The 27,821-nt window shown below is 36.9% G+C and overlaps 1 protein-coding gene across 1 annotated transcript in view; it reads left to right on the top strand.

Moving 5' to 3' along the window:
- Positions 1-27,821, top strand: part of LOC148478190 (uncharacterized) — a gene marked incomplete at its 3' end in the record, with an annotated part of 198,930 nt that overhangs the window by 45,068 nt on the left and 126,041 nt on the right. The window contains exons 22-30 of the mRNA XM_088455835.1: positions 1,203-1,331; positions 3,566-3,718; positions 4,735-4,857; positions 13,041-13,169; positions 14,824-14,956; positions 15,146-15,333; positions 16,548-16,676; positions 18,523-18,681; positions 19,660-19,782. Of these exons, the coding sequence (XP_088311961.1) occupies positions 1,203-1,331; positions 3,566-3,718; positions 4,735-4,857; positions 13,041-13,169; positions 14,824-14,956; positions 15,146-15,333; positions 16,548-16,676; positions 18,523-18,681; positions 19,660-19,782 (1,266 nt within the window). The remainder of the gene's footprint in view (positions 1-1,202; positions 1,332-3,565; positions 3,719-4,734; positions 4,858-13,040; positions 13,170-14,823; positions 14,957-15,145; positions 15,334-16,547; positions 16,677-18,522; positions 18,682-19,659; positions 19,783-27,821) is intronic.

A 27,821-nucleotide genomic window follows, 5' to 3' on the forward strand; every position in this document is an offset into this window, starting at 1 on the left:
ATCGTCCATATCTGCCCACGCATCGCTGGTCATTTGTGCGTTGGAAGATACCAAAAAATGCACAATATAAATGATAATGATATGATCAATATTGTTTTTGTTCATATCATGAATTTTTATTGTACCGTGTGTATGCACCATAACGCTATGTAACACTATTTACCACTTTATAGGATATAATTGCAGTGAAACTATCCTTAAAATGTATCTAGTACAGGGGCGGACAAACTATGACCCATGGACAAAATGTAGCCCAGCCCCTGCTAAAGTCTGCCCCCCCCCCACTCCCCGCCTCTTCCGAGCGTCCGGGATTTGTTTGGAGCTTTGGACACCTCTGTCTGGACTCCAGAAATAGTTTAACTTTTCATGGCAGCATGGCCGTGCAATGTCTCTTCTGGGCTGGCCAAATCTACAGCTGCGTGTGATGGAATGTAGATTGCTTTGAATGCACTTAAGGAGGAAAGACTGTGGTGGCATTTAAGGGGTGGGACATTTAAGGGCTGACACATACTGTAAGGGGGAAGCTCTGGGCTGGAATATAGGTGTGAGATCTGGGCTAGAACGTAAGTAGAGCTCTGGGCTGAAACATAAGTGTTTCATTTGGGGATAAATTTACTGAAGTGAGAGTTTTTAGAAGTGAGTTTTAAAAGTGATGTTGCCCATAGCAACCAATCGGAGACTACTTAACATTTAAATAGCACCTTCTAGAAGATAATAGGTAAAATCTGATTGGTTCCTATGGGTGCCATCGCTTTTAAAACTAACTTCTAAAAACTCTCGCTTTAGTAAATTTCCCCCCTTGTCTGGAGCATAAGAAGCAGCTTTAGGCTAGAACATAAGGGGGACTCTGAGGATTGCAAAGAAGGAGGTGTCTGGACTGGAAAATAAAGCAGAGCTCTGGGCAGGTACATAATGGGGGCTCTGGGCATGGACATAAGGGCAAACTTTTGGGTGGAGGCTTTAATATTAATTTAAAGGGTGGAAGCGAAGAATCTTCTGAGGAAGATAATACAAAAGGAATTAATAGTATGTAGAACTATTTACCATATTGTGGGATGATTATTATATAATATGTTCATATTCACTTCTATATATTCCTGCTCTGTTCAAAGAGGTAATCTGAATATTGTATTTCCCTTGTAATATAATTGAAACATAATATTCATGTTGCCTACTATATAATCCTTTTTCTGTTCAAACAGGTAATTCTGAATTTGGAGCTAAATTTGGCCAAGCACTTGGTAGCCATGTGAAACATGGAGGCTTTAATATTAACCTAAAGGGTGGAAGCGAAGAATCTTCTGAGGAAGATAAGACAAAAGAAATTAATGGCATGTAGAACTATTTACCATATTGTGGAATGTAATTGCAGGGAATTTATCATTTTAGGTCTAGTATATTTGGAAACAAGGATACTGTAGGTTTTATATGAGAGTCCTATCTATGTTATTAGAAGAAACTAAGTTAATAAATTCACAGTAAAACATAGACTTAACTCTACTGTATGTAATATTAAAATAAAGGGAGGAAAGTCCTCTGAGAAAGATAACACAAGCTGAACTTATGGTGCATACAAACGGGACGATCAACAACGATAACAATATCGCTGAACAATCTCCCTGCACCTTCCCAGAGTGCTGGGTGATCTATATCATATCATCCAGCACACCACCAACCCACCAACGATGGGCAGCAACCCGAGATCATTGATCGTGTGTCCGTATGTAACCTGGTTGAAATCGACAAGGTTGGCCTACATGCACGGGCGATGGTCGATATCATTATCGTCCTTATCTGCCCGCGCATCGCTGGTCATTTGTGCGTTGGAAGATACCAAAAAATGCATAATAGAACTGCTAATGATATGATCAATATTGTTTTTGTTCATATCATGAATTTTTATCCTGTGTGTATGCACCTTACGGCTATGTAACACTATTTACTACTTTATAGGATGTAATTGCAGTGAAATTATCCTTAAGATGTATCTAGTATAGAGGCAGACAAATTATGACCCATGGACCAAATGCAGCCCAGCCCCTGCTAAAGTCTGCCCCCCCTCCCCAGCCCCCTTGCCTCAACCGAGCATCCAGGATTTCTTTAGAGCTTCGGACACCTCTGTCTGGACTCCAGAAATAGTTTAACTTTTCATGGCAGCATGGCCCTGTGATGTCTCTTCCGGGCTGGCCAAATCTACAGCTGCGTGTGATATAGTGTAGATTGCTTCGAATGCACTTAAGGAGGAAAGACTCTGTGGTGGTATTTAAGGGGTGGGACATTTAAGGGCTGACACATACTGTAAGGGGGAAGCTCTGGGCTGGAATATAGGTGTGAGATCTGGGATAGAACATAAGGGGGAGCTCTGGGCTGAAACATAAGTGTGACATCTGGGGGTAAATTTACTAAAGTGACAGTTTTTAGAAGTGAGTTTTAAAAGTGATGTTGCCCGTAGCAACCAATCAGAGTCTACTTAATATTTAACTAGCACCTTCTAGAAGATAATAGCTAAAATCTGATTGGTTGCTATGGGTAACATCACTTTTAAAACTAACTTCTAAAAACTCACTTTAGTAAATTTTCCCCCCTTGTCTGGAGCAGAAGAAGCAGCTTTGGGTTAGAACATAAGGGGGACTCTGAGTATTGCATATAAGGAGGTGTCTGGACTGGAAAATAAAGCAGAGCTCTGGGCATGAACATAAAGGGGAGCTCTGGGCAGGCACATAAGGGGGGCTCTGGGCAGGGATATAAGGGGGGCTCTGGGCAGGGATATAAGGGGGGCTCTGGGCAGGGACATAAGGGGGAACTCTTGGTTGGAACATTAGGAGGCTCTGGGCTGACACAAAAAGGGAGAGTCTGTGCTGGCACACACTGGGGTACTCTAGCTTGGTACATAAGTGGGGCTCTGGGCTGGCACATGTACACTTAAGGGAGGGCTCTGGGATGGCATATCAGGGCATGACCTGGCATATAAATGCAAAAGGGAGGGCTCTGAGCTGGCACATAAGGACACAAGGGGACTCTGAGTTGGCATATAAATACATGAGGGATCTGTGAGTACTTAGACATGTAGAGGGACATGACTGAGGGGGCTCTGAGGCTAGCATATGAAAAGGCATGAAATAGGGGGTCTTTGTGGAAAATTGCTAGCTGGGGCATTATGATGTGCCATATTACCAATGTGGTTATTACAGTGTGGCCTAGTATCTATTGGAGATATTATGGTGTGGCATATTATCTATTGGGGATATTATGGTGTGGCATATTATCTATTGGGGATATTATGGCATTGCATATTACTGATTCAGGCACTACTGTGTGGTATATTATTGATTGTGCACTGCTATGAGGAATATTATCATTTGGGGACACTGATGTCTGGCATATTATCATTTGGGGAAACTGCTGTGTGACATATTATCAATTGGGGACACTGCTGTTATAATTCAGTGTTTTCAAAATGCATCCACATTTGTTCAGGCACCAATTAAACTTGATACAGTTTGCATTTCGATGATGTACAGCTTACAGTAGCTGAATTGTGTTTTTTTTTTCTTTTCAAAATCAGAACTGGTTAATTACAAAGATGGAAAAATCCAAATAGGCAATGTCTCCTTAAACCTGGGGGATTTGATTGCCAAACTGACTGGGAATATCCAAAATGATGGGACATCAAAAAGTCATTTTGAATTTAATGGACAACAGCTTGGGGGTATTAATGGTGAGACAACTGGTAACATAGCATTCCATCATGGGGGGAGATATAGACTTTTGAAATTAATGAAAAACAACACAAATTAATGTGTTGTTTTTTTTTATGAAGCAGCGGCTTTTGTAAGCTATTGGTTCCTGACGGGTTGCAGGTGCAGTTTTAAAATGCCAAATGTGATTAAAAAAAATAAAAATGAAAGTGTTCACCTGTAACCTGTGGGACAGCATCAACTTACAAAAGCCAATGCTTTGTTAATAAAGCCCTAAGGGTGGATTTGGGAAATCATTGGATAAGGATAAGCAAAGTGGGCACCTTATGTTATAGTATGTGTAAGTAGATTTCAAATGCCTACTTATAAAGCACTTTGCGTCGTATAGGAAAAAAAAGCTTTATAAATTAAATTATTATTTTTCCAAATATGATTTAGAGGTGGTGGGATACAGTGCAAGACTTAAGTTTAAATTGGGGCCTCCTTGGGATACAGTCCAATACTTATGTTTAAATTGTGGTCTCCTGATTACACCCAAAGTCTGGATAAATTTACATAGAAAGAAAACACATTTATTTTACTTTAACATGAAGCAACGTTTACTGTTTTGGATTATATATAAATTTGTTAAACAGATTTGATTGAGTGGAAAGAAGACCAAATAGATTAGGATGACGCTACATTGTATCTATGGTATTTATTATTAAGCAGATTGGAAAAACAGATTTTGACTGTGGAGGGGAGACAGGGATATTTAAAATTTATGGAAAAGTAGAAATTGAGGGTATTTTTAAAGAATACCTGAAGAAGATAATTACAATTTAGTTATTTGTCGCTGAGCTTTAAACATATATATCCCTGAAATATTTTGGTGAAGCGATAAGATAATTCCCTATTGATGTTATAATTCAGTGTTTTCAAAAGTAATCCACATCCATTAACTCACCCCATAAAGTTAACACAGTTTGCATTTCCAAGATGCACAGCTTATAGTAAGTGAATTGTTTTTCTTTATTATTTTCTTCTTCAAAACCAGATCTGATTACTTACAAAGATGGAAAAATCCAAATAGGCAATATCACCTTGACCCTGGGGGATTTGATTGGTGGGAAATCAACTCATTTTGAAATTAATGGACAACAGCTTGGTGATGTTCATGGTGAGAAAATTAGTAATATAGCGTTCTCTCATTGGGGGAGATAAGGACTTTTGAAATTAAAGGAAAACGATAGAAATTAAGGGCTTTATTTACCAAGCAGCGGCTCTTATAAGCCGTTGGTTACTGGCGGGTGCAGGTAAAAATTTAAAATGACAACGGCAGTCAGTGTAAAGCATGCCAGCTTTGCATTGACTGCAGGAGCCATTTCAAATTTTCACTTGTAACCCACTGGACAGAATAATCTTAAGGGTAGATATGGGAAATCATTGGATGAGGATAAGAAAATGGACACCTTATGTTACAGTATGTGTAGCTAAATTTCAAATGTCTACTTTTAAAGAACCTTGAGTCCTATAGGAAAAAATAGCTTTATTAATAAAATTATTATTATTTTCCAAAATATGATTTAGAGGTGGTGTGATACAGTGCAAGACTAAGTTTTGATTGCACCCGAAGTCAGGAAAAATTACATAGAAAGAAAACACATTTATTTTACTTTAACATGAAGCAATCTTTACTCTTTTGGATGATGTCTAAATTTGTTAAACAGATTTGATTGAGTTGAAAGAAGGCCAAATAGATTAGGATGATGCTACATTGTATCTATGGGATTTATCATTTTAACAATTTGAAAAACAGATTTTGACTGTGGAGTGGAGACAGGGATAATTTAAATCTATGGAAAAGTAGAAATTGAGGGTATTTTTAGAGATTACCTGAGGAAGATAATTACAATTGAATTATTTGTCACTGAGCTTTAATCATAAATATCCTTAAAATATTTTGCTGAAGCGATGGGATCCTAATGATGTTATAATTTGTGGTTTTCAAAATGTATCCACATTCATTAAATCACCCCATAAAGTTGACACAGTTTGCATATCCAAGATGCACAGCTTACAGTAAGTGGATTGTTTTTCTCTTTTTTTTTCTTCTTCAAAACCAGATCTGATAAATTACAAAGATGGAAAAATATAAATAAGCAATGTCACCTTAAACTTGGGGGATTTGATTACCCAGAAATCTGGGAAGATAACAATCCAAAATGGTGGGACATAAAGGACTTTTGAAATTAAAGGACAACAGTTGGGGGGTGTTCATGGTCAGAAAAGTGGCAATATAGAGTTCCATCATGGTGGGGAGGGAAGAACTTTTGAAGTTAATGGAAAACATGAAATTAAAGTTGGATTTGGGAATACATCTGAGGAGGATAAGAAAGATTTAAAATATCTACTTTTTAAAGGATTTGGAGTTCTATAGGAGAAAAGTGCTAAAATTATAAATAAAATTCTCATTATTATTACTTCCCAAATTTAGAGGTAAGGGATACAGTGCAAATCTTCTCTTTAACCACTTACCTGGCAACATTGTATGTGATGTAACCAGAGCCAGTAGTGCTTCAGCTGGCAAGGTCGCATCACAAATGACCCCGCCATCTCCCTCTTTGCCCCAGCTGTAGAAGAGGAGATCCATTCTGCACAAGTGCAGTACGGAGCTCCTCTGACTCCCCAGACCCCTAGGCAGTGATGCAATGGTCTGTGATGACCAACAACACTGCCAAAATTGTGCCCCAGAATGCTGTGCGAATGGCACTCTGGAGTGCATGTGCTTGGAATCAAGGTGTGAGGAGAAGAACTTAGATCGCCACCAAGCACTATTTGGCTGATTGCTGCATGTGCAGATATCAACTGCAGCAGGTGGGACTGATCACCAACCCCCCTTACACACATTCCCCTGCACTCTGCATGTAGGGGAGGATAGTTGCCCATTGGAGAGGGAGGGTAACCCCTTGTTGGAAATCTAGCATAAATGGGGGAGTGGAGGGATAAAATAAAACCATATGATGAAATAAAATAATAATTAAACTGCTCACAGGGTAGGAGGAGTGGGGCAAAAATTAGAATTTTACAGGGGGAGGGGTGTTTTATAAAGCAGGATTTTTTTACAATTAGGGGGTTTGTGGGTAATGTTATTAGAGTTTATGAACACCAGGGGGTCCATTGACAATGGGGGAAAGTTATTTTATAATGGGGCATATGGACATGGGGGATGTGTATGTGTGCAAAACACCACAAGATATATATTTAAAATTTTTTAATTAAAATAATAAAATATTTAAATATATTATTAAAAATAGTTTTACTACTTTATTAAATTAAAAAATCAACAATTTCTGAGCGGTTTTCTAGAAAAAAAATGTCAGTTAAGTGGTTAAATCAGGGACTCCTGTTTGCACCTGGAATCAGTAAAAGTAACTTAAAAAGAGAACAGATTTATTTTTAATTTTAGTATGAAGCAATATTTACTGTTTTGAATATTGGATAAGTGTGTAAACAGATTTCATTGATTTAAAAGGAGCCAAAATAGATCAGGGTGATGCTATACTGCATCTATAGGGTTTATGATTCAGCAATCTGGGAAAACAGATATATGCTGCAGAGGGGAGACGAGGATAATTTAAATCTATGAAAAAGAAGAAATTCAGGGTGTATTTGGAGACCATCTAAGGAAGATTGTTATACAATAATTATTTGTAACTAAACTTTAAACGGAAATATCTCTTTAAATATATTGATAAAGTGATGGGATAATTTCCTATTAATATTATAATTCAGGATTTTCAAAATGCATCCAAATTCATTCAAAGTCAATCCATAAAGTTAAGGTAGCTTCAGTTTCCATGATGCACAATCTACAGTAACTGAATTATTTTTTTTAAGCCAGCTATGATTAATTACAAAGATGGAAAAATACAAATAGGAAATATCATCCTATTCCTCTGGGATTTGATTGGTCAATAAATTGGGAATATAGCAATGCAAAATGGTGGGGAGTCAAGGACTTTTGAAATAAAAGGACATCATCTGGGGGGTTTGCATGGTGAACAAACTGGTAATATAGAGTTCCATCATGGTGAGGAGACAAGGACTTTTGAAATTAATGGAAAACATTAAATTAATGGTGGATTTCAGAAATCATCTTACAGGAGTATGGAAGATAGACATACTTTATATATATATATATATATATATATATATATATATATATATATATATATATGTAGCTAGATGTAAAATGTCTACTTTTCCATATTGGATTGGGAAATGGTTGGATGCAGTGACATTTTCCTTTATTCTAAGATTTAACAAATGTATGTTTTTTAGTGATATTATTTGTTGAAAAAATAGATAATTGACTAGAAAAGTATAATTAGATTAGCTTGACAGCAAATTATAAACAATCATTTTCATTGACTAAACTGAGGGAAAGAAATTATATGTTTTGAAATTAATGGAAATCATGAAATTAAGGGTGTATTTGGAAAATATCTGGTGAAATACAAATAAGGAAGTTCTAATTTTAAAATACTTGTATCTTAATTTACTTTAAACTTTAAGGGGTATATTTACTAAAGTGCAGATTTTTAGAAGTGGAATTGTTGCCCATAGCAACCAATCAGATATCACTTATCATTTTTCTAGCACCTTCTAGAAGATGATAGCTAGAATCTTATTGGTTGCTATGGGCAACAACTCCACTTCTAAAAACTCAAGCTTTAGTAAATATACCACTAAGACTTAAGACATTTATAGTATTCCATAATAATGCAATCCTTATGTTGGAACCAATGATTCCTTAGTGCATATGGATTAATTAAACAAATAATTTTCCATTAAACTAAATTTAAGCAAAGTATTTTTTATTGATGTTTTTACTTGTTATAACAGATCTGAATAACTTGAAATGGAGCAAATATATTTGTGTGATGCATAATTTCAAAGGGGCATTTTCTTTTACTAAGCTGGGGAAACAGATATTTATTTTTATGGCATCAATAAGATTTGCAATCAATTTAAAACTTAGAATTAAGATTGCATTTGGAAAACATCAGGGGATTATTTATAAAAAATAAGAATATTCTAAATGTAAATTATTGTCAGCTTAAATTCTTTTTAATTCCAAGAAATACAAAATACTTTGAAAGTGAGTGTTAGAATTTCATATACATTGTTGAGTTTAGGATGTCCAAAATGCACCCAACTGTATTCATAGTGACACATAAAACTTTACATACTACAACTTAGCATAAAGCACAGTTCACAGTAACTGCATTTACATTTTCTTTCCATTTTTGGAAAGTGATCTAATTGATTTGAATGGTGGCAAAAACACAACTGGGCAGTGACAAGCTATAGCTAGGGGTTTGCATGGTTAACAAACTAGGAATATAGAATTCAACCATGTTGGGGAGACAGGGGGGTATATTTACTAAAGTGAGAGTTTTTTGAAATGGAGATATTTGTAGCTCAATATATACTGTCTACCATCCCAAAATACAAAGGGAGATTGTGGGATGCAGTACACAAAAGCCACCCCTACCTCTACATTAGGGGTTCTCAACTCCAGACTTAAAGTACCCACAACAGGTCATGTTTTGTGGATTTCTTTAATCATGCCCCAAGGGGAGATGCACTAAGCCTGGGAAAGTGATAAAGTGGAGAATGATAAAGTACCAACCATTCAGCTCCTGTCAGTTTACAGGCTGTGTTTGAAAAATGACAGTTAGGAGCTGATTGCTTGGTACTTTATCACTTTGCACTTTATCATTCTTCAAGGCTTAGTGCATCTCCCCCAGGTGAATTAATTTATTTTGCTGGGGCAGTAATTACCCCACCTTCTTTCACAGACAGAAGTCCTGAAAGCATGAGCTGTTGGGGTTACCTGAGGGTTGGAGGTTAAGAACCACTGGTCTAGGTTACCATACTCTATGCAGACTGTGAAGCATTCCCTCCTTCTGGTTTTCTCTTCAACCTCCAATAACAATCCCACCCATAAACTCCCACTTCTCTCTTTTACCTCCAATATCAACCCCACTTCTGGATCCTCAGATCTCTCTTCTACCTCCAATATCAATCCAACTCCTGGACCCACATTTTTCTCTTCTTCCTCCAATAACAAACCCACCTTTGGACCCGCAGCTCTCTCTTCTACCTCCAATAATAGCCTCACCCCTGGACTCCCAGATCTCTCTTCTACCTCCAATAACAACCCCACCCCTGCGCCTCCGACTCTCTTCTTCCTCCAATAACAACCCCAGCCCTGGACTTCTGACTCTCTCTTCTTCCTCCAATAACATCCTGACCCCTGGACTCCCAGCTCGCTCTTCTTCCTCCAATAACAGCCTCACCCCTGGACTCCCAGCTCTCTTCTTCCTCCAATAACAACCCCACCCCTGGTACCCCAGCTCTCTCTTCTTTCTCCAATAACAGCCTCACCCCTGGACTTGTAGCTCTCTCTTCTTCCTCTAATAACAACCCCACCCCTGGACTCCCAACTCTCTCTTCTTCTTCCAATAACAATCTCACCCCTGGACCCCCATTTCTCTCTACAGCTTCCAATAACATCCCTTATACTTTTAAAAGTGCTTTTGCAGCAATTTTCATAAAAAATTACCCCAAGACCATAAATTTACATTATTTTAGTAAGTAGATAACATTTTCCATACTTGTAAAGGGAAATACGATCTGTTTCAGATTTACTAAAAGAAATTGTGAAAAAATACCAGGAGGGAGACCTGCGATAATAACTTCCACCTACTCCAGCTCAGCCTTTCCTGTCTGCTGACAATGAAAGCAGAGCCCAGAGTAGGCTTGTGTGATCAGCCTGTGTGTCTGATAGACCACTGGCTCATTACAAAGAAAAAATAATTAGAATAAAAAAGATAATAATAACACTTACTTGTACCAGAGGTTGGTGATCGGTGAGCTCCTCAGCATCATTGGCTCCAGCCAGTTGAACACTGTGCTCCTGCTCCATGATCCCTGGGCAGCTGTTCTGTGCTGTAAACTGTGATGCTGGTTCACAACACAGAACAGCTGGCCAGGGTCATGGAGCAGGATCACAGCATTCAGCTGACCAGTGTCAAGCAGAAGATCACCGGATAACTGATCACTATACAGTTAAGAGTTAGCTAAGGGGGATATTGCAGGGAGAGGGGGAGATTATGGGGAGGGGGGTAGCAGGTGGAGCATGTGTGGTCACACTCTCAGAGAATTATTTGCGAAAAATACACTAGTGAAGTGTGGGGAGAGGATTCGTAGGGACAGAGCTTTCTCGCAAGCTCTGTCTCTGCATGCTATAGTTGATACATCCTTGAGATGTATTCATTATCGCATTGCAAATTTGGGCAATATTATCACATCCCATCAGCATTCTGAGATACAGACTGTAATAAATATGCCCCTAAAAATGATATAAGGGATTAAAATTAAAATTTGTGGTTCAGTAACATTAAAGAGAGGAAGGCAAATATAAGACTATTAACAGTATGAAGACTCTTTAATAGCAAGCCAACTAAGGGGTATATATAATAAAGTGAAGGTTTTTAGAAGTGGAGTTGATGCCCTTAACAACCAATCAGATTCTACGTATCATTTATCTAGCACCTTTTAGAATATAACAGCTAGAATGTGATTGATTGCTACTGGCAACAACTCCACTTCTAAAAACCTTCACTTTAGTAACTATACCCCCTAACAGACATTTAAAGAATTACAACATTTGCTGGTAATTACCCAAACTAATTTTTTTTCTGTAGAACAATTTTGCAATTTTATTAATTATTCGGTTACTATATCTTGTTGCCTAGCTGGGTAAAAATTAATTTGTGAAATATTTATTTTAAAAACTAAACAAATACAGTTTTACTATTGTCAGCTGCTGACCAAAAAATATATGAGTAAAAAAATAATAATTATGTTTTGTGAATAGCTGTCAATGGAACCAGTTTTTTTCAACAAGTCTTAACTTTGTTCAAATCAATGAGAGGATGTACATGGCAGTTTGATCAATGCTATCAATTTGCTCAGTTTATGCTACTAGAAAAACAAATAGTTTTGGAGCGTGGTTTTCCAGAACAATGCAGAACTCTTTTACAATAAATTGACTAGAATTTTTTCTTAATACATTTATATTTAATGGTCATTTACAGAAAAAAGTTGAACACTAACATTCTCTTTTCAGACTTACCAAAAGTGCCTGGAGTGTAAGGGGTGGTTGTCCCATGTCATGAGCTACGATTTAGCTAAACATAGAGTTTAACATATGAGCACTTAGCTTTGTGTTTGTAACCTAGAAAATGTGATATAATTTGAATTTCTTTACAAAATGTATATTTTATTTATTACAAATACCTAACTTCTTGTTTATTATATATCAATCGTGTTATATTTTTAAATCTTTTAAATCTTATTCGTAATAAGATTAAAATAAGAAATCTTAGTTTAGAAATAATCTTTTACTTTTGGGATTCTTGCTCCATTTATTTGATCTTTTGCTAGGTGCCAAGACAGTCATGACACATCTAGATTGTAAGCTCCTAGGAGCAGGGTCCTCCTCTTCAATGTCTCACAGCCTTCTTCTCTAGCACTTCTATGACAGCAATCACCTTCAGAGCTGTACTGTGTATGGAGAATTGTGTTGCTAATTGTTACTTGTGTTCTGTTTATATTTTGGCTACTGTATTGTAATGTAATGTTCTGAGTATGCTTTACTGTATGTATGGCGCTGCGGACCACTTATGGCACCCTATAAATAAAATGTAATAATAATAATAATAATAATAATAATAATAATGATCTATGGTTCAAAATATAATGTCTTTGTATATACATAACTATTAATTCATCTGTGCAGAAATTTCATTTCAGCAAATCAGCACATCATCATCATAGCTAATATCACCTTTAAAAATGAAAGGCATTCTACATTATAAAATATATCTTATCTTTAAAGATAATCATATTAAAAAATTACATAAAACTATTCCTCATCCAAGATGATGTAATTGTAATGAATTTATCTATTATAAATTTAGACCTGTCTAGTACATATGGGAACTAGGTTAAGTTATACATGTTGGTCCCACCTACACTATTTTACTAACCTTGTAGTAAAAGGTTAACATAGCTCAACTTATTGTACTACTAACAGAATTTGAATTTCTAAAATTTATATTGCATATTTGTTCTAAAAATATGACTATTATATAATATATTCATATTCGCTTCTATATATTCCTGTTCTGTTAACAAAGGTAATCTGAATATTGTATTTCCCTTGTAATGTAATTGAAACATAATATTCATGTTGCCTACTATATAATCCTTCTTCTGTTCAAACAGGTAATTCTGAATTTGGAGCCAAATTTGGCCAAATACATGGTAGCCATGGGAAACATGGAGGCTTTAATATTAACTTACAGGGTGGAAGCGAAGAATCTTCTGAGGAAGATAAGACAAAAGAAATTAATGGCATGTAGAACTATTTACCATATTGTGGGATGTAATTGCAGTGAATGTATCATTTTAGGTCTAGTATATTTGGAAACAAGGATACTGTAGGTTTTATATGAGAGTCCTATCTATTATATTAGGAGACACTAAATTAATAAATTCACAGTAAAACATAGACTTAACTCTACTTTATGTAATATTAAAATAAAGGGAGGAAAGTCCTCTGAGGCAGATAACACAAGCGGATATTATGGTGCATACACACGGGACGATCAACAACGATAACAACATCGTTGAACAATCTCCCTGCACCTTCCCAGAGTGCTGGATGATCTATATCGATCATCCAGCACACCACCAACCCACCAACGACGGGCCAGAAACCCGAGATAAATGATCGTGGGTCTGCATGTAACCTGGTTGAAATCGACAAGGTTGGCCTACAAACACAAGCATTGGTCGATATCATTATTGTCCATAACTGCCTGCGCATCGCTGGTCATTTGTGCGTTGGAAGATACCAAAAAATGCACAATATAAATGATAATGATATGGTCAATATTGTTTTTGTTCATATCATGAATTTTTATTGTACCGTGTGTATGCACCATAAGGCTATGTAACACTATTTACCACTGTATAGGATATAATTACAGTGAAATTATCCTTAAGATGTATCTAGTACAGGGGCGGACAAACTATGACCCAAGGACCAAATGCAGCCCAACACCTGCTAAAGTCTGCCCCCCTCTCCCCGCCTTACCCGAGCATCCGGGATTTGTTTGGAGCTTCGGACCCCTCTGTTTGGATTCCAGAAATAGTTTAACTTTTCATGGCAGCATGGCCCTGTGATTTCTCTTCGAGGCAGGCTAAATCTGCAGCTGCATGTGATGGAGTGTAGATGGCTTTGAATGCACTTAAGGAGGAAAGACTCTGTGGTGGCATTGAAGGGGTGGTACATTTAAGGGCTGACACCTACTGTAAGGGGGAAGCTCTGGGCTGGAATATAGGTGTGAGATCTGGGAAATAACATAAGGGGGAGCTCTAGGCTGAAACATAAGTGTGACATCTGGGGGAAAATTTACTAAAGTGAGAGTTTTTAGAAGTGAGTTTTAAAAGTGATGTTGCCTATAGCAACCAATCAGAGTCTACTTAACATTTAATTAGCACCTTCTAGAAGATAATAGGTAAAATCTGATTGGTTGCTATGGGTAACATCACTTTTAAAACTAACTTCTAACAACTCTCACTTTAGTAAATTTCCCCCCCTGGTCTGGAGCATAAGAAGTAGCTTTGGGCTAGAACATAAGGGGGGCTCTGAGTATTGCAATAAAGGAGGTCTCTGGACTGGAAAATAAATCAGAGCTCTTGGCAGGCACATAAGGGGGGCTCTGGGCAGGGACATAAGGGCAAACTCTTGGTTGGAGGCTTTAATATTAACTTAAAGGGTGGAAGCGAAGAATCTTCTGAGGAAGATAATACAAAATAAATTAATAGTATGTAGAACTATTTACCATATTGTGGGATGATTATTATATAATATATTCATATTTGCTTCTATAAATTCATGCTTTGTTCAAATAGGTAATCTGAATATTGTATTTCCCTTGAAATATAATTGATACATAATATTCATGTTGCCTACTATATAATCCTTCTTCTGTTCAAACAGGTAATTCTGAATTTGGAGCTAAATTTGGCCAAGCACATGGTAGCCATGGGAAACATGGAGGCTTTAATATTAACTTAAAGGGTGGAAGTGAAGAATCTTCTGAGGAAGATAAGACAAAAGAAATTAATGGCATGTAGAACTATTTACCATATTGTGGGATGTAATTGCAGGGAATTTATCATTTTAGGTCTAGTATATTTGGAAACAAGGATACTGTAGGTTTTATATGAGAATCGTATCTGTGTTATTAGGCGACACTAATTTAGTAAATTCACAGTAAAACATAGACTTAACTCTAACTTTATGTAATATTAAAATAAAGGGAGGAAAGTCCTCTGAGGAAGATAACACAAGCGGAACTTATGGTGCATACAAACGGGACGTTCAGCAATGATAACGATATCACTGAACAAGCTCCCTGCACCTTCCCAGAGCTCTGGATGATCTGTATCGATCATCCAGCACACCACCAACCCACCAACTACGGGCAACAAACCGAGGTCATTGATCGTGGGTCCGTATGTAACCTGGTTGAAATCGACAAGGTTGGCCTACATGCACGAGCAATGGTCGGTATCATTACCATCCATATCTGCCCGCGCATCGCTGGTCATTTGTGCATTGGAAGATACCAAAAAATGCACAATATAAATGATAATGATATGGTCAATATTATTTTTGTTCATATCATGAATTTTTATTGTACCGTGTGTATGCACCATAAGGCTATGTAACACTATTTACCACTTTATAGGATATAATTGCAGTGAAATTAGCCTCATGATGTATCTAGTATAGAGGCGGAGAAACTATGACCCATGGACCAAATGCAGCCCAGCCCCTGCTAAAGTCTGCCCCCGCCTCATCCGAGCATCCGGGATTTCTTTGGAGCTTCGGACACCTCTGTCTGGACTCCAAAAATAGTTTAACTTTTCATGGCAGCATGGCCTTGCGATGTCTCATCCAGGCTTGCCAAATCTACAACTGCATGTGATGGAGTGTAGATTGCTTTGAATGCACTTGAGGAGGAAAGACTCTGTGGTGGCATTTAAGGGGTGGGACATTTAAGGGCTGACAAATACTGTAAGGGGGAGCTCTGGGCTGAAACATAAGTGTGACATCTGGGGGAAAATTTACTAAAGTGCGAGTTTTTAGAAGTGAGTTTGAGAAGTGATGTTGCCCATAGCAGCCAATCAGAGTCTACTTAACATTTAACTAGCACCTTCTAGAAGATAATAGCTAAAATCTTATTGGTTGCTATGGGTAACATCACTTTTAAAACTATCTTCTTAAAACTCTCACTTTAGTAAATTTTCCCTCCTAGTTTGGAGCATAAGAAGTAGCTTTGGGCTAGAACATAAGGGGGACTCTGAGTATTGCAAATAAGGAGGTGTCTGGACTGGAAAATAAAGCAGAGCTCTTGGCAGGCACATAAGGGGGGCTCTGGGCAGGGACATAATGGCAAACTCTTGGTTGGAGGCTTTAATATTAACTTAAAGGGTGGAAGCAAAGAATCTTCTGAGGAAGATAATACAAATGAAGTTAATTGTATGTAGAACAATTTACCATATTGTGGGATGATTATTATATAATATATTCATATTCGCATCTATATATTACTGCTCTGTTCAAAGAGGTAATCTGAATATTGTATTTCCCTTGTAATATAATTGAAACATAATATTCATGTTGCCTACTATATAATCCTTCTTCTGTTCAAACAGGTAATTCTGAATTTGGAGCTAAATTTGGCCAAGCACATGGTAGCCATGGGAAACATGGAGGCTTTAATATTAACTTAAAGGGTGGAAGCGAAGAATCTTCTGAGGAAGATAAGACAAAAGAAATTAATGGCATGTAGAACTATTTACCATATTGTGGGATGTAATTGCAGGGAATTTATCATTTTAGGTCTAGTATATTTGGAAACAAGGATACTGTAGGTTTTATATGAGAGTCCTATCTATGTTATTAGGAGACACTAAATTAATAAATTCACAGTAAAACATAGACTTAACTCTACTTTATGTAATATTAAAAGAAAGGGAGCAAAGTCTTCTGAGGAAGATAACACAAGCGGAACTTATGGTGCATACAAACGGGATGATCAACAACAATAACAACATCGCTGAACAATCTCCCTGCACCTTCCCAGAGCGCTGGATGATCTATATTGATCATCCAGCACACCACCAACTCACCAATGACGGGCCAGCAAGCCGAGATCATTGATCATGGGTCCGTATGTAACCTGGTTGAAATCGACGAGGTTGGCCTACATGCACGGGCGATGGTCAATATTATTATCGTCCATATCTGCCCGCGCATCGCTGGTCATTTCTGCAATGGAAGATACCAAAAAATGCACAATATAAATGATAATGATGTGATCAATATTGTTATTGTTCATATCGTGCATTTTTATCGTACTGTGTATGCACCATAATAGTATGTAACACTATTTACCATATTATAGGATATAATTGCAGTGACTTTATCCTTAATATCTATCTAGTTATGGGTGGCCAAACTATGGCCCATGGACAAATGCAGCCCAGCCCCTGGTATAGTCTGCACCACCCACTCTCCTGCACCATCCAGGATTCCTATGGAGCTTTGGACACCTCTGTCTGGACTCCAGAAATAGTTTAACTTTTCATGGCAGCACGGCCTTGCGATGTCTCTTCCCGGCTGGCCAAATCTACAGCTGCATGTGATGGAGTGTAGATTGCTTTGAATGCACATAAGAAGGGAAGACTCTGTGGGGGCATTTGAGGAGTGGGACATTTAAGGGCTGACACATACTGTAAGGGGGAAGCTCTGGGCTGGAATGTATGTGTGAGATCTGGGCTAGAAGATAAGGGCGAGCTCTGGGCTGAAACATAAGTGTGACATCTGGTCTGGAACATAAGAAGGAGCTTTGGGCTAGAATATAAGGGGGACTCTGAGCTGGCAGATAAGGAGGTGTCTGGACTGGAAAATAAGAAAATAAGGCAGAGCTCTGGGTATGAACATAAGGGAAGCTCTGGGCGGGCACATAAGGGGAGGAGAGTCTGTGCTAGCACACACGGGGGTACTCTAGCTTGGAACATAAGTGGGGCTTTGGGCTGGCACATATTCAAGTAGGGGCTCTGGGCTGGCACATGCACTCTTAAGTGAGGGCTCTGGGATGGCATATTAGGGCATGACCTGGCATATAAAGACAAAAGGTAGGGCTCTGAGCTGGCACATAAAGACACAAGGGGACTCTTAGTTGGCATATAAAGACATGAGGGATCTTTGAGTACTGAGGCATATAGAGGGACATGACTGAGGGAGCTCTGAGGCTAGCATATGAAAAGGCATGAAATAGGTAGTGTTTGTGGCATATTACTAGCTGGGGCATTATGGGGTGCCATATTACCAATGTGGTTATTACAGTGTGGCCTAGTATCTATTGGGGATATTATGGTGTGGCATATTATTGATTCAGGTACTACTGTGTGGTATATTATTGATTGTGCACTGCAATGAGGAATATTATCATTTGGGGACACTGCAGTGTGGCATATTATCAATTGGGGACACCTGTTATAATTCGGTATTTTCAAAATGCATCCACAGTCATTCAATCACCAATTAAACTTGACACAGTTTGCATTTCGATGATGTACAGCTTACAGTAACTGAATTGTGTTTTTTTTTTCTTTTCAAAATCAGAACGGGTTAATTACAAAGATGGAAAAATCCACATAGGCAATATTACCATAAACCTGTGGGATTTGTTTGCCAAACTAAATGGGAATACGGCAAACCAGAATGATGGGACATCAAAAAGTCATTTTGAATTTAATGGACAACAGCTTGGGGGTGTTAATGGTGAGACAACTGGTAACATAGCATGCCATCATGGGGGGAGATATAGACTTTGGAAATTAATGAAAAACAATACAAATTAATGTTTGTTTTTTTATGAAGCAGCGGCTTTTGTAAGCTGTTGGTTCCTGGCGGGCTGCAGGTGAAATTTTAAAATGGCAAAAGTGAAGAAAAAAATAAAAAATTAAGATGTTCACCTGTAACCTGCTGGACAGCATCATCTTACAAAAGCCAATGCTTTGTAAATGAAGCCCTAACGGTGGATTTGGGAAATCATTGGATATGGATAAGCAAAGTGGGCACCTTATGTTATAGTATGTGTAGCTAGATTTCAATGCCTACTTTTAAAGCACTTTGCGTCTCATAGGGGAAAAAAAAGCTTTATAAATTAAATTATTATTTTTCCAAATATGATTTAGAGGTGGTGGGATACAGTGCAAGACTTATGTTTCAATTGTTGTTTCCTGATTACACCCAAAGTCAGGAAAAAGTTACATAGAAAGAAAACACATTTATTTTACTTTAACATGAAGCAATCTTTACTGTTTTGGATGATATATAAATTTGTTAAACAGATTTGATTGAGTTGAAAGAAGGCCAAATAGATTAGGATGACGCTACATTGTACATTATCTATGGGATTTATTATTAAGCAGATTGGAAAAACAGATTTTGACTGTGGAGGGGATACAGGGATATTTTGAATTTATGGAAAAGTAGATATTGAGGGTATTTTTAAAGAATACCTGACGAAGATAATTACAATTTAATTATTTGTCGCTGAGCTTTAAATATAAATATCTCTGAAATATTTTGGTGAAGCGATGGGATAATTCTCTATTGATGTTATAATTCAGTGTTTTCAAAATTAATCCACATCCATTAACTCACCCCATAAAGTTAACACAGTTTGCATTTCCAAGATGCACAGCTTACAGTAAGTGAATTGTTTTTCTTTATTATTTTTTTCTTCAAAACCAGATCTGATTACTTACAAAGATGGAAAAATCCAAATAGGCAATATCACCTTGACCCTGGGGGATTTGATTGGTGGGACATCAAGTAATTTTGAATTTAATGGACAACAGCTTGGTGATGTTCTTGGTGAGAAAACTAGTAATATAGCGTTCTCTCGTGGGGGGAGATAAGGACTTTTGAAATTAATGGAAAACAATGGAAATTAAGGGATTTATTTACCAAGCAGCGGCTCTTATAAGCCGTTGGTTCCTGGCGGGTGCAGGTAAAAATTTAAAATGGCAACCGTAGTCAGTGTAAAGCATGCCGGCTTTGCACTGACTGCAGGAGCCATTTAAAATTTTCACTTGTATCCCGCTGGACAGAATAATCTTAAAAAGTTGCTGCTTCATAAAGAAAGCACTAAGGGTAGATATGGGAAATCATTGGATGAGGATAAGAAAATGGACACCTTATGTTACAGTATGTGTAGCTAAATTTCAAATGTCTACTTTTAAAGAACCTTGAGTCCTATAGGAAAAACTTGCTTTATTAATAAAATTATTATTATTTTCCAAAATATGATTTAGAGGTGGTGGGATACAGTGCAAGACTAATGTTTTGATTGCACCCGAAGTCAGGAAAAATTACATAGAAAGAAAACACATTTATTTTACTTTAACATGCAGCAATCTTTTCTCTTTTGGATGATGTCTAAATTTGTTAAACAGATTTTTTTGAGTTGAAAGAAGGCCAAATAGACTAGGATGATGCTACATTGTATCTATGGGATTTATCATTTAGCAATTTGAAAAACAGATTTTGACTGTGGAGTGGAGACAGGGATAATTTAAATCTATGGAAAAGTAGAAATTGAGGGTATTTTTAGAGAATACCTGAGGAAGATAATTACAATTGAATTATTTGTCACTGAGCTTTAAACATAAATATCCTTAAAATATTTTGCTGAAGCGATGGGATCCTAATGATGTTATAATTTGTGGTTTTCAAAATGCATTTACATTCATTAAATCACCCCACAAAGTTGACACAGTTTGCATATCCAAGATGCACAGCTTACAGTAAGTGGATTGTTTTTCTCTTTTTTTTTCTTCTTCAAAACCAGATCTGATAAATTACAAAGGTGGAAAAATATAAATAAGCAATGTCACCTTAAACTTGGGGGATTTGATTGCCCAGAAATCTGGGAAGATAACAATCCAAAATGGTGGGACATAAAGGACTTTTGAAATTAAAGGACAACAGTTGGGGGGTGTTCATGGTCAGAAAAGTGGCAATATAGAGTTCCATCATGGTGGGGAGGGAAGAACTTAAAGTTAATGGAAAACATGAAATTAAAGTTGGATTTGGGAATACATCTGAGGAGGATAAGAAAAATGGACAATTTAATGTATAAATATGTGTAACTAGATTTCAAATATCTACTTTTTAAAGGATTTGGAGTTCTATAGGAGAAAAGTGCTAAAATTATAAATAAATTTAGCATTATTATTACTTCCCAAATTTAGAGGTAAGGGATACAGTGCAAATCTTCTCTTTAACCACTTACCTGGCAACATTGTATGTGATGTAACCAGAGCCAGTAGTACTTCAGCTGGCAAGGTCACATCACAAATGACCCCGTCATCTCCCTCTTTGCCCCAGCTGTAGAAGAGGAGAACCATTCTGCACAAGTGCAGTACGGAGCTCCTCTGACTCCCGAGACCCCTAGGCAGTGATGCAATGGTCTGTGATGGCCAACAACACTGCCAAAATTGTGCCCCAGAATGCTGTGTGAATGGCACTCTGGAGCGCATGTGTTTGGAATCAAGGTGTGAGAAGAAATTAGATCCCCACCAAGTACTATTTGGCTGATTGCTGCATGTGCAGATATCAACTGCAGCAGGTGGGACTGATCACCAGCCCCCCTTACACACATTCCCCTGTGCTCTGCATGTGGGGGAGGAGGGTTGCCCATTGGAGAGGGAGGGTAACCCCTTGTTGGGGATCTAGCATAAAATAAAACCATATGATGAAATAAAATAATAATTAAACTGCTCACAGGGTAGGAGGAGTGGGGCAAAAATTGGAATTTTACAGGGGGTGTTTTATAAAGCAGGATTTTTTTACAATTAGGCGGTTTGTGGGTAATGTTATTAAAGTTTAATACACCAGGGAGTCCATTGACAATGGGGGAAAGTTATTTTATAATGGGGCATAAGGACATGGGGGATGTGTATGTGTGCAAAACACCACTAGATATATATTTAAAAAAATTTAATTAAAATAATTAAATATTTAAATCTATTATTAAAAATAGTTTTTACCACTTTATTAAACTAAAATATCAACAATTTCTTGGAAAAAATTCTCAGTTAAGTGGTTAAATCAGGGACTCCTGATTGCAACTGGAATCAGTAAAAGTAACTTAAAAAGAGAACAGATTTATTTTTAATTTTAGTATGAAGCAATATGTACTGTTTTGAATGTTGGATAAGTGTGTTAAACAGATTTCATTGATTTAAAAGGAGCCAAAATAGATCGGGGTGATGCTATACTGCATCTATAGGGTTTATCATTCAGCAATCTGGGAAAACAGATATTTGCTACAGAAGGGAGACGATCTGACGAAGATTGTTATACAATAATTATTTGTAACTAAACTTTAAATGTAAATATCTCTTTAAATATATTGATAAAGTGATGGGATAATTTCCTATTAATATTATAATTCAGGATTTTCAAAATGCATCCAAATTCATTCAGAGTCAATCCATAAAGTTATGTTAGCTTCAGTTTCCATGATGCACAATTTACAGTAACTCAATTGTTTTTTTTTTTAAGCCAGCTATGATTAATTACAAAGATGGAAAAATGCAAATAGGAAATATCATCCTATTCCTCTGGGATTTGATTGGTCAATAAGCTGGGAACATAGCAATGCAAAATGGTAGGGAGTCAAGGACTTTTGAAATAAAAAGACATCATCTGGGGGATTTGCATGGTAAACAAACTGGTAATATAGAGTTTCATCATGGTGAGGAGACAAGGACTTTTGAAATTAATGGAAAACATGAAATTAATGGTGGATCTCAGAAATCATCTTACCGGAGTAAGGGAGATAGACATACTTTTTATATATATATATATATATATATATATATATATGTAGCTAGATGTAAAATGTCTACTTTTCCATATTGGATTGGGAAATGGTTGGATGCAGTGACATTTTCCTTTATTCTAAGATTTAACAAATGTATGTTTTTTAGTGATATTATTTGTTGAAAAAATAGATAATTGACAAGTAAAGTGGCAATTAGATTAGCTTGACAGCAAATTGTAAAAAATCATTTTCATTGACTAAACTGAGGGAAAGAAATTATATGTTTTGAAATTAATGGAAATCATGAAATTAAGGGTGTATTTGGAAAATATCTGGTGAAATAGAAATAAGGAAGTTCTAATGTTAAAATACTTGTATCTTAATTTAATTTAAACTTTAATTTAAGGGGTATATTTACTAAAGTGCAGGTTTTTAGAAGTGGAATTGTTGCCCATAGCAACCAATCAGATATCACTTATCATTTATCTAGCACCTTCTAGAAGATGATAGCTAGAATCTTATTGGTTGCTATGGGCAACAACTCCACTTCTAAAAACCCAAGCTTTAGTAAATAAACCAGTAAGACTTAAGACATTTATAGTATTCCATAATAATGCAATCCTTATGTTGGAACCAATGATTCCTTAGTGCATATGGATTAATTAAACAAATAATTTTCCATTAAACTAAATTTAAGCAAAGTATTTTTTAGTGATGTTTTTACTTGTTATAACAGATCTGAATAACTTGAAATGGAGCAAATATATTTGTGTGATGCAAAATTTCAAAGGGGCATTTTCATTTACTAAGCTGGGGAAACAGATATTTATTTTTATGGCATCAATAAGATTTGCAATCAACTTAAAACTTAGAATTAAGATTGCATTTGGAAAACATCAGGGGATTATTTATAAAAAATAAGAATATTCTAAATGTAAATTATTGGCAGCTTGACTTCTTTTTAATTCCAAGAAATACAAAATACTTTGAAAGTGAGTGTTATAATTTCATATACATTGTTGAGTTTAGGATGTCCAAAATGCACCCAACTGTATTCATAGTGACACATAAAACTTCACATACTACAACTTAGCATAAAGCACAGTTCACAGTAACTGCATTTACATTTTCTTTCCATTTTTGGAAAATGATCTAATTGATTTGAATGGTGGCAAAAACACAACTGGGCAGTGACAAGCTATAGCTAGGGGTTTGCATGGTTAACAAACTAGGAATATAGAATTCAACCATGTTGGGGAGACAAGGGGGTATATTTACTAAAGTGAGAGTTTTTAGAAATGGAGATATTTGTAACTCAATATATACTGTCTACCATCCCAAAATACAAAGGGAGATTGTGGGATGCAGTACACAAAAGCCACCTCTACCTCTACATCAGGGGTTCTCAACTCCAGACTTAAAGTACCCACAACAGGTCATGTTTTGTGGATTTCTTTAATCATGACCCAAGGGGAGATGCACTAAGCCTGGGAAAGTGATAAAGTGGAGAATGATAAAGTACCAACCATTCAGCTCCTGTCAGTTTACAGGCTGTGTTTGAAAAATGACAGTTAGGAGCTGATTGGTTGGTACTTTATCACTTTGCACTTTATCATTCTTCAAGGCTTAGTGCATCTCCCCCAAGTGAATTAATTTATTTTGCTGGGGCAGTAATTACCCCACCATCTTTCACAGATAGAAATCCTGAAAGCATGACCTGTTGGGGTTACCTGAGGGTTGGAGGTTAAGAACCACTGGTCTAGGTTATCACACTCTGAGCTGACTGTGAAACATTCCCTCCTTCTGATTTTCTCTTAAACCTCCAATAACAATCCCACCCATAAATTCCCATTTCTCTCTTTTACCTCCAATAACAACCCCACCTCTGGATCCCCAGATCTCTCTTCTACCTACAATATCAATCCCACTGCTGGACTCACATCTCTCTCTTCTTCCTCCAATAACAAACCCACCTTTGGACCCGCAGCTCTCTCTTCTACCTCCAATAATAACCCCACCCCTGTGCCTCCGACTCTCTTCTTCCTCCAATAACAACCCCACCCCTGGACCCCTGACTCTCTCTTCTTCCTCCAATAAATACCTGACCCCTGGACTCCCAGCTCTCTCTTCTTCCTCCAATAACAGCCTCACCCCTGGACTCCCAGCTCTCTTCTCCCTCCAATTACAACCCCACCCCTTGTACCCCAGCTCTCTCTTCTTCCTCCAATAACAGCCTCACCCCTGGACTTCCAAATCTCTTTTCTTCCTCTAATAACAACCCCACCCCTGGACCCCTGGCTCTGTCTTCTACCTCAAATAACAGCCCCTCCCCTGGACCCCCAGCTCTCTCTTCTTCCTCCAATAACAACCCCACACCTAGACCCCTGGCTCTCTCTTCTACTTCCAATAACAACCCCACCCATGGACTCCCAACTCTCTCTTCTACTTCCAATAACAATCTCACCCCTGGACCCCCAATTCTCTCTACAGCTTCCAATAACATCCCTTATACTTTTAAAAGTGCTTTTGCAGCAATTTTCATAAAAAATTACTCCAAGACCATAAATTTACATTATTTTAGAAAGTAGATAACATTTTCCATACTTGTAAAGGGAAATACGATCTGTTTCAGATTTACTAAAAATTGTGAAAAAATACCAGGAGGGAGACCTGCGATAATAACTTCCACCTACTCCAGCTCAGCCTTTCCTGTCTGCTGGCAATGAAAGCAGAGCCCAGAGTAGGCTTGTGTGACCAGCCTGTGTGTCTGATAGACCACTGGCTAATTACAAAGAAAAAATAATTAGAATAAAAAAGATAATAATAACACTTACCTGCACCAGAGGTTGGTGATCGGTGAGCTCCTCAGCATCATTGGCTCCAGCCAGTTGAACACTGTGCTCCTGCTCCATGATCCCTGGGCAGCTGTTCTGTGCTGTAAACTGTGATGCTGGTTCACAACACAGAACAGCTGGCCAGGGTCATGTAGCAGGAGATCACCGTATAACTGATCACTATACAGATAAGAGTTAGCTAAGGGGGATATTGCAGGGAGAGGGGGAGATTACGGGGAGGGGGGGTAGCAGGTGGAGCATGTGTGGTCACACTCAGAGAATTTGCGAAAAATACGCTAGTGAAGTGTTGGGAGAGGATTCGTAGGGACAGAGCTTTCTCGCAAGCTCTGTCTCTGCATGCTATAGTTGATACATCCTTGAGATGTATTCATTATTGCATCATTGCAAATTTGGGCAATATTATAACATCCCATCAGCATTCTGAGATACAGACTGTGATAAATGTGCCCTAAAAATGATATAAGGGATTAAAATTAAAATTTGTGGTTCAGTAACATTAAAGAGAGGAAGGCAAATATAAGACTATTAACAGTATGAATACTCTTTAATAGCAAGCCAACTAAGGGGTATATATAATAAAGTGAAGGTTTTTAGAAGTGGAGTTGTTGCCCATAACAACCAATCAGATTCTACATATCATTTATCTAGCACCTTTTAGAAGATAACAGCTAGAATATGATTGATTGCTACTGGCAACAACTCCACTTCTAAAAACCTGCACTTTAGTAATTATACCCTCTAACTTACATTTAAAGAATCACAACATTTGCTGTTAATTCTGATAATACTGTATATTCTATGACATATGAAATAAAATGTATTATAGCACAGGTGCTAAAAGAAATGGCCAGCTCACCAAAACATTCACAGATGAAATCTATAGCAGTTTTTTTTATCATAATCACATATCTTCCTGGAGATTACTCAAAGTAATTTTTGTACCTGTAGAACAATTGTGCAATTTTATTAATTATTCGGTTACTATATCTTGTTGCCTAGCTTTGTAAAAATTAATTTGTGAAATATTTATTATAAAAACTAAACAAATACAGTTTTACTATTGTCAACTGCTGACCAAAAAATATATGAGTAAAAAAATAAAAATTATGTTTTGTGAATAGTTGTCAATGGAACCAGTTTTTTTCAACAAGTCTTAAATTTGTTCAAATCAATGAGAGGATGTACATGGCAGTTTGATCAATGCTATCAATTTGCTCAGTTTATGCTACTAGAAAAACAAATAGTTTTTGGAGCGTGGTTTTGCAGAACAATGCAGAACTCTTTTACAATAAATTGACTAGAATTTTGTCTTAATACATTTGAATTTAAAAAGTTGAACACTAACATTCTCATTTCAGACTTACCAAAAGTGCCTGGAGTGCAAGGGGTGGTTGTCCCATGTCATGAGCTACTGTTTAGCTAAACACAGAGTTTAACATATGAGCACTTAGCTTTGTGTTTGTAACCTAGAAGATGTGATATAATTTGAAATTCTTTACAAAATGTATATTTTATTTATTACAAATACCTAACTTCTAGTTTATTATATTTCAATCTTGTTATATTTTTAAATTTTATTCGTAATCTCAGACTAATCCTGAGCAAAAAAAAAAGTAAGAAATCTTGGTTTAGAAATAATCCATTTTTGCATTTATTTGATCTTTTTTGCTAGATGTCATGACACATCTAGATCGTAAGCTCTTAGGAGCAGGGTCCTCCTCCCCAATGTCTCACAGCCTTCTTCTCTAGCACTTCTATGACAGCCTTCACCTTCAGAGCTGTACTGTGTATGGAGAATTGTGTTGCTAATTGTTACTTGTGTTCTGTTTATATTTTGGCTACTGTATTGTAATGTAATGTTCTGAGTATGCTTTACTGTATGTATGGCGCTGCGGACCACTTGTGGCACCCTATAAATAAAATGTAATAATAATAATAATAATAATAATGATCTATGGTTCAAAATATAATGTCTTTGGATATACATTACTATTAATTCATCTGTGCAGAAATTTCATTTCAGCAAATCAGCACATCATCATCATAGCTAATATCATAAAAATGAAAGGCATTCTACAATATAAAATATATCTTATCTGTAAAGATAATTACATTAAAAAAGTACATAAAACTGTTCCTCATCAAAGAGCATGTAATTGTAATGAATTTATCTATTATAAATTTAGACCTGTCTAGTACATATGGGAACTAGGTTAAGTTATACATGA

This window comes from Taudactylus pleione, unplaced genomic scaffold (genome assembly GCF_031769625.1).
Source record: "Taudactylus pleione unplaced genomic scaffold, aTauple2 ptg000672l, whole genome shotgun sequence".
In the NCBI taxonomy this organism is placed as follows: domain Eukaryota; kingdom Metazoa; phylum Chordata; class Amphibia; order Anura; family Myobatrachidae; genus Taudactylus; species Taudactylus pleione.